General features: G+C 27.2%; 1 protein-coding gene across 1 annotated transcript; it reads left to right on the top strand.

The window, feature by feature from the left end:
- Positions 1–3,538: 3,538 nt before the first annotated feature.
- LOC101243888 (uncharacterized) lies at positions 3,539–6,800 on the top strand. Its single transcript, XM_004238844.5, has 5 exons — positions 3,539–4,030; positions 5,447–5,548; positions 5,636–5,734; positions 5,824–5,979; positions 6,561–6,800. Exons 1-4 carry the CDS (start codon positions 3,656–3,658, stop codon positions 5,908–5,910), a joined length of 663 nt encoding a protein of 220 aa, XP_004238892.1. The 5' UTR covers positions 3,539–3,655; the 3' UTR covers positions 5,911–5,979; positions 6,561–6,800.
- The last annotated feature ends 6,866 nt before the right edge of the window (positions 6,801–13,666 follow it).

Raw genomic sequence — 13,666 nt, 5'->3', positions numbered from 1 at the left:
TAACATACAAATATAAATTTTATATTTGCTATATGTGAATATTCCCCTTAATTATATGCAAAGCCCAACATAAAACTAGATATCATCACTCCGGTTAGTCAAATGTTCAAAAATCTGTTTATTTTATAAAGTATATTATTTTTTTAAAATGCAGGTGAGTATATTTATTCTCAAAATCATGATGCATATGAATTCATAATTTTTAAGAATTGATCTAATATTATCTATTAATTCAATTAGTTTATTGTTGAGTTATTTGTTCAAAGAAATAGCGTAGAATCATCACTTAGATACATCAAAATTATTTGGAGTTTGACATTGACAAAATCAATATAATTTAAATTTACAAAAATATGTAAATTTTGATTACGTTTAATAAAGATCCTAAACGTAAATCTTTCAAAATTTAAAGAAGGTACCAACACTTGAAATATCTACTAATAGGGGTATTCACGATTTGGATAAAAATTGATCCAAACCGAAAAACTGAACCAAAACAACTAACTTAACCAATTTTTATTTGGGTTAGGTGTGGTTTGGTTTTAGATTTTTAAAAATCGATAGTATATGGATTGATTATGGTTTTGTTCGGAAAAAATTGAATAAATAACCAACCGAACCAACAATTTATATACATATATTTTATTAATATACATACATAATATTATTTTTATAAACAATTTTAAAGATCTTATATGTATTTTAATCAAAATTTATTTATAATTTATGAAAAAACATGTCCAAGGTGAGAATATTTATCTTATTGGTTTTATGTATATGAGTGTGTCTATGACGAATTCTTTATGAGATTGAAAGTATCACTTTCTCTTTCTTTTAGGCCAAATTAATGAATTTTGAAGCTTTAGTAAGAGTAATCAATTATTGAAAGTTCTATAATGTTAGTTATTCTAACTCTTTTTCTCCTCATTTTATTATTTTCCAGAAACGATTTCACCCCTTATCCCTCATTTCGCGGCTAGGGTTTCAGAGTTTTCTTTTTCGTTGGTTTCAAAGTAGACATTTGTGGTTCTAGGTTAGTAACTTTTTTCTTATTTTATTATGTTTACAACCACGAATATCCAATTTAAAACACCCCCAACCCCGAAGAATACCCTAGGCGCGAAATGAGGAGAAAGTTGTGAAATTCTTACTATCATTTTTTGAAATCGTAAACACAATAATATAATAAAAAGGATTTACTCCCTCCATTTTATTTGTCGTCTAATTTAAACTTGACGCAAGTTTTTAGAAAATAAAATATATATTTTTAAATTTTGTGGTCTTAAACTAAAAATATATATGCAAATTGTATTAAAATGTGCTTTAAATTTATGGTCTTAAACATGTAATGTGAAAATTTGAAATGAAAATATAATTAGGAAAGGAAAGACAAGTTATTTTTTAAGTGTATTGAAATGAAGACAAGACAAACAAACTAAAATGAAGGGAGTTCATTAGCTTCTCACTATTATTTTTTCTTAAAAATATAATCGCGTATATATCACTCTTTTCGAACCTCACTAACTGAATATATAAAGGCAGGGGCGAACCCACGTGATCTCCAGGGGGTTCGCGCAAACCCCCTCGGAAAAAATTTACAGGGTATATATATAGTAATTCTTTTTGTATTTCTCTCTATCTATCTATCTATCTATCTATTGAACCCCTCCAATAACAAGAATAAGCTGAACGTTCAGTGACAAGTCCTCCTGAAATTGAGTTTTGCACTGAAATCATCTTATTTTTTTCTTTTTCAGTTTTTTAAAGTTTTTTTTTTAATTTCACCTCCTTTTTTAATTTTTTAGTCTTTTTTATTTTAAAAAACGTGTTAAAAGTAGATTTGAACCCAAAAAATTTAAAATTTCCATTACTAAAGACTTATTGATATGTTATTTTTATTTTTTAAATTTCTAAACAAAAATTCTAGATCCGCCACGATATAAATGTGTGTATTTTTTATTTTTTTTAACAGATTATATGATTAGTGGATTTTTAACCATGCTCAAATGATGTTAGCTCATAGAAAGGAGTGAAATGACCTAAAAGTTATTATAATTATGAATTCAACTCCAAAATAGTACTGAACACTGACTAAATTGATTAAAGTTGTTGACAGCAAAGCCAAAAGGATAAAGAAAATATAACAATAGGTTCATTTCTTTTATAATGATGATGGTCGAGTTAATTTTTGCGTACCTCAACAAATTTTATAAAATATTTATTATCAGCTACCATTCAGGGACGGATCTAGAGGTAGTTGAAGAGGTTCATCTGAACTTTCTCGGTAAAAAATTACATTATATATTTATAGGTATTTTAAAGAATTTTTATGTTTATGTATTGATTTTGAACTTTTCAAATGTAAGATTAGAGGTTGCCTTAATGATTGAGGAGTTCGAAATACACCTAAAAGTCATAAGTTCAAATCGTAAGTATTACTTTTTTTTCTCCAAATTCCTTAATGGAAATTCTGAATCCGCCACGCAAGAAATTAAAACTATGAAACATGACTTTTCTACCTAATCAACTCATTGAAAAAAATACATAGAATACAGTGAAAATAATGAAGAAAATCTTCTCTTATTTTTTATGAAAACATAACTATTTTTTCATTCTCACCGATTCAATCAAAAAATCTATGAAAATAGTCATTAAACATTTTCGAGAGCCAAAAGAGTAATCTTTTAGTAGTGAAAACTATTAATTTATTATTCTTATTGTTATTAATATTGTATAGAGGTAAATCACTTTTTATTTCCCCCAGAATTCAAATTTACCTAAAGGCTTAGACAAAATGTTTCTCAAAAAAATTATAATTATTAGAAAAGGTAAAAAGGGAAGGTAAAAAGTACAAAAGGAATATTTACAAAGTAAAGTACTAATAATAAGACACCAAGTATTTTGTTTGCAACTTAAAAACATCACAAAGAAAAAGACAGAAAACAACTGTATTTTGAAAAAATCAATAATTTTGCCACCCTCCAACAGATCCAAAATATGAAAAAAAAAAACTTTCAATAAAAATCAACAATTACATGCATGCTTATTCCTCCGTCTCAATTTATATGACGATGTTTATTATTTATAAAGATAAACCTCTTTTATTTGAGTATGACGTTTTTAGTTGTTAAAGCGAAATGTTAACTTATAGTAATCTTCATATAGATTGTCATCTAACGTCTATGAATGTCTTCACATTAATCGGACGATTCATCAATGTCGGTATCTCAGTCACAGATTGATGTTGTCCTCAAAATACCCCTTAGTTTTTACTCAACTATATCCGTAGTATCAGGATTTCGACCACCCGGATCATTTATGCAAATGATATTTAGGTTACGATTTAGATTTTATCCATATTTTTAAATTTTAATGAACAGAATATTAAACTGTCATCTAACGTGTAATAAAACTGCGATCTAATATAGACCATCATAACTTACAAAAAAAAATAAAAAATAAAACGACGATCATTTACTAAACAGCTGACCAACCAAAAATTTCCTAATAGGACAAAGGGAGGGACCAAATTTCAAATATTTCAAAACCATATACAAATGAACAAAAAATCCTTTGATACAATAATTCATTTGTTCTCTTCTTCTTCTACTACTACTTTGTGATCTCTCTAAATTTCATTATTTCTTTTAACACAATGCCAATATCAACAATTGAACATCAATATTCAAGATTCAAAAATCCAAAAAACAACACTCATTCTACCCCTAATCATCAATTTTCCAACACAAATGTATCAAAAAACAAGAAAAAATTTATGTCTATGAGCTTTAGAGGGCTAGGATGTAAGGGAAAATTAAACTCACCGGACGCGTCGACACCGGAAGTTATTAGATCAGCAGCACAATGGGAGAGTAGTAGTAAGCAAATGAGGAAAAATAGAAGAAAAAAGATGACAACATTGTCAACAAGTACTAGGAATTCAACTAATGTTGTTTGTTGTGCTCCTCCTGGTATTGGTTCTGCTTATGATGTTGCTCCTAGGCCAAAAACAAGATCAAATAATAGAGAGGTAAATGGCAATTTATATTGGATTTAAGTTATGTATACTGATCAGTGTGATTTTACTTTTTTCGTTTCAAAATAAGTGTCGCTAACAATGAATATGAGGTATAGTTTAGTAAGTTACAACTATTTATTAGTAGGTGTTTTTTGAGAATTGTTTTGCTTTTGATGTTGCTCCTAGGCAAAAATCAAGATCAAATAATAGAGAGGTAATGGTCTTTTGCGATGGATTTAAGTTATAGATACTAATTAGTGTAACGTATGTTCTTCATTTCAAAATAAGTGTCGCTTTAGTTCGTTTCAGGACTATTAAGTTAGAAAAACAATAAATATTAGGTATTAGTTTTTTGATGGTTTTTTGAGAATTGTTCTGCTTTTGTTGTTGCTCCTAAGCCACAAACAAGATCAAATAATAGAGAGGTAATGGCCTTTTATGATGGATTTAAATTATATATACTATTAGTGTAATGTACTTTTTTCGTTTTAAAATAAGTATCGTTTTTGTTCGTTTCAAGACCATTAAGAAAAACAACAAATAGAAGGTATAGTTGGGTGAGTTACAACTATTTATTAGATGTTTCTTGAGAATTGAACAGTGTTAGGAAGTTTTTTAATACAAGGGTATAGTAGAAAACGATTATTATTTTTGTCTCGAATATTAAAGAACACTTATTTTGGGACAATTTTTTTTTTTTGCTTTACACTTATTTTGAGGCAGAAGGAGATGGGGTTCAAATTCGTTGAAAAAGGGGAGAGACCCCGTTAAGCCCAGACCTTATCGGTTGCCTATGAGTCGAGTAATTTGAGAATGTAGCCCAATCAGGCAGTGAATTCCGTCTAAGGCTAAAATCGAGCGAGAGAGATCAATAGTGGGAAAATGTTCACTTATTTAATAGTAATAGAGTTATTTCTAGTTACCTTTTAAACGGCTTGATTGTGTAAGAATTTTTATTCACATCGTCAGTACATAGAACTTAACTTCATTTGTTTTACATATTGTAAATTGTGATTTGTTTAGACAAATAGAACCCTATTAAAAAGAGTGAGATTGTTGTCATTTGTCTCCCCTGATATTTCTGGTCAAAGAAATATCATAAGTCACAACCAGAGTATGGTTCAAAATTTGAACTTTATCAATTCGAATTCGAAATTCTACCGGATCCCATTTGATTTATTGGATTCGAAATCGACTATTTGTATTTATTTGGTGAATTTTTTAACGCGTATATAAGGTATGATCATGAACTTGTAACATATACATTATATCCAGATCCTTTAAAAATACATTACTTTTAGATAATCTGATGACATTTTTGAAGACTCCGAACAACGTTACATCTAGTAAGACCATGTTACAATGTCACAATTCACTAATAGAATCTTACTAAATTGTGTATTGTTTTGGATTAATGCAATCGAATAGCACCCTCGTATCGCGAGGAGAGCAACGAATGGCGAAGCAATTTCTAGGTCTCATACGTCTAATACAAGACATCATTGCCCTCGTTCTCATCATCGTCCTCATGTAAGTTAAAAAAACTTATCCGCACCTGATGTTTGCTCCAGTCCTGTCGTTATTTACTATCTTGAGCATTTTTCGTTATTGTTGTAGATTATGATCCTCAGACACAATTTGCAATATGCTAGAGATGTAGAAGGGGATGATCAATATGGATCTTGGAGACTAGATGTAGATGATATGTCATATGAGGTTCGTCTTTTAAATATACTGATAGTGTAAAAATTATTTACGTTGACGATATATAAGTTGATTTCTCTTTACAATATCTTTTTTTGCAGCAATTGGTTGAACTAAGTGATAAGATTGGGTATGTGGGAACAGGTTTAGAAGAAGAGAAGATAGTTGAATATATAAGAAAGTTTTAGCTCTCAACAATTGACTCATATTCAATGCTAATATCTACTGAAAAAAGTTGGAAATGTACCATTTGCCAAGTGAGTTCACTACTACACTTCTATTTATTTATTTTTCATGTTTTATTGGAGAGATAAAGAGTTGACGTCACGTGACTAGGAGGTCAAGGTATGTGTGTGTTCGAGTTGAGGAAATAGTCTCTTGCACGTATACAAAGTAAGGTTGCATAAATTAGTCCTGACATATATAGTCTGGCCTTTCTTGGAATCTCGTACATAGCAGGAGCTTAATATATTAGAGTACCTTTTTTTTTTCTTTTACGTAATGATAATTATTTTCGTCGTGTGACTTGAAGGTCATTAGTAAAAGCCATGGAAATAGTATAGTTGACCTAGTTAGTCCTTCTTTTCTAGACTCTGCGTATAATTAGAGCTTAGTGTACGATTCTGCTTTTTTTCTAAAAATGCAACTATCTTCCAGAAATACAAGATAAGATTATATACAACAGATCCAATAAAGTCTAACCTTCTCTGATCCCACACAAAAAGCAAGAACTTTAGTACACCGAATCGCCTTTTATCTTTCGTTGAAATTTTTTAGCACACAATAACAAAATATTACTAATACTAACATTTTCATTTTACAATATTATCTTTTGCAGGAAGGATACAAAGTTGATGATGAAATTGGAAAACTAGAATGTGGACACTACCATCACATTGAGTGCATAAAGAAATGGCTTATGCATAAAAATTCATGTCCTATTTGCAAAATTGCAGCAATCCATGAAAATTAATTATTGACAAAAATTTCTTTCACTTTTCTCTATATTTTTATATTATATAGTCAAGAATATTTAATTTCAGAGGCAGAAATTAAATTTTGGTTTTAATTTTTCCTATTTTTGGTTTTCTACTTCAATTATATATGTTGGTTTTGGAAATTTTTATATTGATTAGTTTGTTATCGAAATTCCCCTTGGGATAGTATTTCAAAATATTTCAAATTAGGGATAAAATAGTAAATTCTATTTATTATTTATCAAACGCGTAGATAAGCTAAAAAAAATTCTTAGCCAAACACCTACCTTATATATATATATATATATGTTATAAGCGCTACTTCATAATCTCGTCACTCAACGTAACATTTGTTTTCACCTGGTGTACGATACTCATTTATTAGTCCTGATTAATTTATATTCGCACCACATAATACCGTTATAGAGGGCGTTTTTTTTTCAAGAATTGGTTAATATTCTAAATAGTAGTCCTAAAAGTGGTTATATATGTAAATCATCCAATCAAAAGCTAATGGTCCACTAAACAATTGGGCTTACTTACACCTTTCAGTTTTGGGCCTATTTGGGCTTTTAAAAATAAGAATGGTAATTTCTACTGAATGTAAAGAGTAACGGCCCATCAACAACATACCCGTTATAATCCCACAAGTGAGGCGAGTAATGCTCCATTTCGGAAAAACAAAAACGTATTAAAATTTCTAAATTGTTGTATCGTCTAGGGGTAGTAATTCTTTTTTGATAAGTGGTCAAATGTTGTAACGTTCTCTAAAAATTTAGCCTCGTGAATAACAAACTCGCCCTTTATATATCCGTCTCTGCTTAAATATAAGTCTAATTCATACATTACGTGCGATAAGTTTTTTTCCCGAACCAAATTCTAAGGTAAATTATTTTTTACATGCACCATCAAATTATTCTAAGATATTTCTAAGTAAGTCTTTTTAAAATATAAATTTTATAATTTTTGAAAGTAACATACTTATTCGATATATATAACACGATTTTTTTAAAGTTAAATAAAATAGAGTAGGAAAAGGAGAAATTGAGAAGGAAAATTATAAGATAAAAAATAGAACCATTACGAATAAAATAAAAATTTAATAATCAAATAACTAAATTATCGAAATAACAAATAAAAATAATATAATAATATAAATATTTTTTTATGGTGGGGTCAGGGAGGGTGTAGGTTGGAAGTCCAAATCACATGGTTGTACAATACCTTTTTTTTTTGGTTTTTTATTTGATATTTGATATCTATAAAATATTGGATTAAGATTCGAGTCGAGAAAGTTTTAAGTTACTAAAGATAATTATGTTTAGAATCTGAACTCATTTTCAAGTTAAGAATGAATATATATTATCATATAATTACGATATTTCTAAATACATATACAAAAATTATCAAAGATCTTAATAAAGTGATTATAAGTATTTTTTTCCAGTTTCTGATTCCAGAATGTCTGCATCTATTGTTCTTGTTATAGATGAATGTTTAGATGAACTATACCTAAAGTGATTATAAGTATGTATCAATTCTTTAATAAAGAATATTTAATCTTTTAAAGTGAATTTTTTCAATATAAATTTAAATTAATTAAACTTTAAAATAATATCGAGTGACATTTTTTTAAAGCAATGAAGATACCAAGAAAGTCATATTTATCATAATTGCAATTCAAAATAAATTGTTGATGCAAAATACCAAAAAAATGGTGCTGGCTGTGCAATGGCAAGGAGTCAGCAACAAGGACACTTGTTGATTAGGGTTAGCATAAACATTAAATCAGATTCGAATTCAGAATTTTAAAATTATGGAATCAAAGTTAAAATTTTAAATCACATTTTATTTTTATGATAATTTAATCATGAATTATGTAACTATTACTATACATTAGCTTAAAATTAATATAAAAAATTATAGATTTCAAATTCTGAATTTTATCTCAATCGAATACTACTTATACCAAGCACAAAAGTTAGAAAAACCTTGTACTTACTTTATGGTAAAAAAGAAAATCTTTATAATAGAGATTAATTAAAGTTGGTGTGCAATTGAATTAATATATCAAATGTTTCGAGAATCTTTTAATTGATATTTTATGTTTTACTTTTAGAAATGAATTTGAAAGATTTTAGGTAAGATCGTTCAAATAATATATATTGTCAGTGTAAATATTTTTTGTATCATTATAAAGTTAAACTTACGTGTTATAGAAGATAGTAGATCTTACTTTTAAAATTACAATCTCATATTTTAAAAAATTTTATCGTAGATTATTTGTTAATCTTTTTTTTATTTTTTCGGGAATTTTAAAAAAATGTAGAAATGTTATAATGGACAATTGATGTTGACTCAATATGTGTATCTTTATTAATGTTAATATTAATGCTGCTAAAAATTGTTTTTGTTATAGTCTCAATGGGTTGATATCGACACAATTTGTGATGGATTGATTGAGATTCTTTCCTTTTTAATAAGAGGTTTTAACTTTGAGTATTTGAAAATATATTTTTTTAAAAATCATGTTGGAAGTGTTACTATCTCTAGAAACTGACATTGTGAGTTTGTGACGCATGAATTTGGATTTAATCAAACTCTAACGCAAATATTGAATGAGAAATACACAAATAGCCACTACAAGAAAATTATTAATTACAATGAGGATTTTTCTAGGAAATAGTATTAAAATTTGCAAAAAAATAAGATTCTTGCGCATTTTCATACTAATTCCTAGGAAAATCCCATGTAATTAACAGTTCTTTTTATAGTGAACTCTTTGGGATGATATATTAATTATAGTGGGCTGATTGTGATCTTGATTTTCATTCTTAACAGAGAATTCGGGTTTGAGTCTCGAAAAATAAAAAAATCATGTGATGAGCGTCATTTTCTCTAGAAATGGGTTTTACAATGCATGAATTTTGATACTGTTGAACTCCAATGCAAACACCCGATTAAAAAAACAAATAGAAACACTATGTGTTGATGACAACATGAGCTATATATAGTAAGATGATTGTGATCTAGATTTTCACGGTCAACCAGAGATATCAATTCGAACCTCATAAAATTGTAGAAAAATATGTTGGGAGCGTCATCGACTTCAGAAATATTGCAACACACAAATTCAAACTTAGTCGAGCTGTCAAAAATGTTGCAATGCACAAATTCAAATTTAATCAACTGTATTATAAATATCGAATGAAATTCTTTTTTTTTTAAATGTACATATATATGGAGCGATATCATGCATTACGATGTAATGATTGTAATCTTTTTATTCTAATAAAATATTTCAAATTTGAGATTCTTATAGAATGAAAAAATTCTACAAAAAACATCTCCTTAAAAATAAAATTTACGATAATACGTTATCCATACAATCAAATTTTAATACAAATATTAATTAAATAAAACGAGAACTCTATGGGCTACTTAGTCAGATTTACCATATGCTGATTTGCAGTGGCCACAGTTATGAACATTTAATACATAGACATGACTTGTTGGACCATTTATAAAATATCACATAAAAATATTTGTTTTCTCCAAAAAGGGTTTTTTTAGCCCCTCATCTCAAATAAAGATCGTTGCGTGAAAAAATTATTTTTATTTTTTTAGAAGGGTGGGGGAGGGGGTTGTCGCCGTTGGTTTACAAAGATTTTAATAAAATAAATTCATAATATAAAGAAATAACATGCGAAGAAATTAAGAAAATCCAGTTTAATATCGTTGATTAGGTCGCGAAATATAATTTACAATTTTTGTAAAATACCTCTAACGTCCGATCATTGCGTTAGTGATACATCAATTATTTCTTTCCTCTACGATCAAATATTATATTATTTTATATAAAATATTATATTTAAATTAATTATTTTTTTCAAATCAAATAACCCTTAATGAATTATGATAACGATAAATTAAGAGAAAGAGAAGAGAATTTCAAATTGGCAGCAAAACTTTGATTATAAATATATGAAAAGAACACCGAAGTTTTGTCCATTTTGTCCTGTTAGGAATTTGTATATATTTGAATATTTTTTTTAATACGATCTTTAAATTTATTGGCTTGATTAATTTAGATTTAAAGATATGCAAAAATTAATGTAATTAATAAATCGAACCAAAGAAACACTATTGATTCATTGATATTAGGTTATCAGTTCAATTTCTGATTTTATGATTTTTGTTAATGGTTAAATCGGTAACCCGATAAGTACAACATATTCTTTACACTTTTTTCTTTGAATGTGTCTAGTATCTATACTTGCAAGAAAAATGATTGTTACTTTTATGATTATTACTTTCACGTCAAATGTTGAAAAATATACGGTTTATATGAAAAAAATTTATCGTGTATATTAATATATATGAGTATTTTCTTATTGGTTAAATCGAAAATTGAACCATTAAGTATCATAAAGCAACTAACCAAAAACTGATAAGAAATATGTTATTGATTTGGTTATCGATTTAACATATTTACAAATCAAAAACCGATAAATTAAACCAATAACATATAAAATCGAACCAAACCAACCAATTCACACCCCCTATTCAGATTCATATTGAAAATTTTTTTACTACTCCTAATATCTCGAAATTAACTAGCCTAAGTACAAGGAAAGTAGATTAAAAAAATGTATAAGGAAAGCATTTTCTATTAATATTTTGATATTTTTATAAATTCAAATTTAAAATTTTTGATTAATGATATTTAAATTTTATAATACTATTCTCAATTCTCACTTTGCAGCAATTCTTTGAACATTGAACTTTCTTTTGGACCCTACTTGTCCTTTATCACCATCTAAGATCCCCTTTCTTTTATTTTTATTTTCGAATCGAATTCAAAATGTGAAATTAATATTTTTTTATTTTAATTTGTTTTTAAAATTTTAATTTAACACGAAATTTTAAGACAATAAAATTATTTTTTAAATAATAATTATAAACTAAAAATATGACATGTAATAATAATATTTAATTTTGTAACCGTAAATATATCAGATGAAAAATTAAAGTATCGCAATCAAAAAACATTTCTTAAAAAAAATGGACCTTAAAAGTATATATTATATATTTATATGATGATGATGTCAGGACTACTTTAAAAATCTTAAAGAATGACATATAGATTAAGATGAAAACACAATTAATTAAGTTAATTATAAAACACATTTTTTAAAAGGAAAGAAAAAACTTTGAAGCATGGATTAATAAAGTTGTGACATATATTAGTAACTTTAATTCCTTTGATTAATAACAATGGGTTGAGGATTAAATGTTCTTAATTAATTAGCAATATGTCCTTTGGTTGAAGCTAAAAGATCAAGCTGACTGCTCAACAAACTCAAAAATTGGAACTTCACCTAACTATCTCATGCTCAAATTATTATTTTTTAATTTCGATTGATTTAAATTCGTATTATTAGATAGGTCTATTAAATAAAATATCGCTTCGTACAAGAATTTTTCTAATACTCAAAGTTTGAATATGAGAATAAGTTTCTGATATTCTATCACGTCATAATCCTAATTCATTATGCCTTAGTTTGTTATTTTCATGTACTTCCCATTTGTAAAACTTATTTGACTTGAAAAGTAATTTTTTTTTAATAAAATAAAACGTATATTAATGCGTATTAACAAATTTTCAAATATAAAGTAAATAGAATCGCATAAAATGAAACGAAAAAAATAATTTATAATTATGATTGAGAGGTGGATGTGCTGGAAGTGCATACATGTATAAAAGAGTTGACTATAAACTAAGTTGTTATTGTATCGTTAACTTAAAAGATTTAGAGGGCGGAGATAGGTGAGGATTCGTAGGTTCAATCGAACGAACACTATAATTTTTTTTTGTAGATTTTATATTTGTATTAAAAACTTAAATAAACATATATAATAACATGTGAACTTTCAAACAAAATTGTTTTAAAACCCTTAAACTTCTAACCTTAGCTCCGCTTCTGTTAAGATCATTACGTAAATTTAAAAACAAATTTTAATTTCGACTCTAAGTTTAAAATAAACACATATCCACATCACATGTTTTTACACCAAAACCACTAACTTACTATAGGTAACTAATTTAGTGAGATGTTAACATATACCCTCTCTCTTCAAGTTTATGTAACTCATTTTCTTTTAGTTAATCTAAAAAATAACGATATATTTTTATATTTTATAATAATTTAATTTCAAAATTATTCATTTGATCTTTGATAAAATAATTTATGATCATATAAAAATATACTCTAATTTATTTTAAATCGCAATTTTCAAAAAGAATAATCGCTCTCTTCGATTGCATATCATATAATACACTACATAAATGATGAAAAAGACGTGTATATTTACACGTAATAAATATATATTGATTTGTTATAAACATCGAAGGTTAAAAAGACTATAAATAAAGATTCCCAAGAAGGTCAAAAATTGTTATAATTGCAGTTTCAAAATGAGACATAAACATGTGCTGGCTATGACATGGCAAGGAGTCAGCAAATGAAATTAAAATAAAATAAAAATTTGACAGCTTTTGACATAAACATTGGGAATGACAATCCAAATATTGCATAAACTGATTGGTATTAAACAGACAATTTTGTCATAAACCTCGTACCTTTTAAAGTATATAAATATAATCTTCATTAACAAAAGTTAATGAAAGATTAAAAAAAAACTAATGAAAAATGACATGATAATCAGTGAACAAATATTACTTTTATGTGATTCATTTGGAGTAGGTTGTTTGGTAGCATATGAGGAACTATAATAGTTATGGTGCACAATTCGAAACTCGATGAATGATAAGATCGTCCTTCTAAAGCTCGGATATGTGATGTGCAACATTATTTAGTTTGAAACTCGATGAATGATAAACTCGTCCTTTTAAAGCTCGGATATGTGATATGCAACATTATTTAGTTTGAAACTCGATGAATGA

The sequence above is a fragment of the Solanum lycopersicum genome, chromosome 5 (assembly GCF_036512215.1).
Source record: "Solanum lycopersicum chromosome 5, SLM_r2.1".
NCBI classification, from domain to species: domain Eukaryota; kingdom Viridiplantae; phylum Streptophyta; class Magnoliopsida; order Solanales; family Solanaceae; genus Solanum; species Solanum lycopersicum.
The sequence above is the reverse complement of the archived record's forward strand: the minus strand, read 5'-3'. Positions and strand labels throughout refer to the sequence as shown.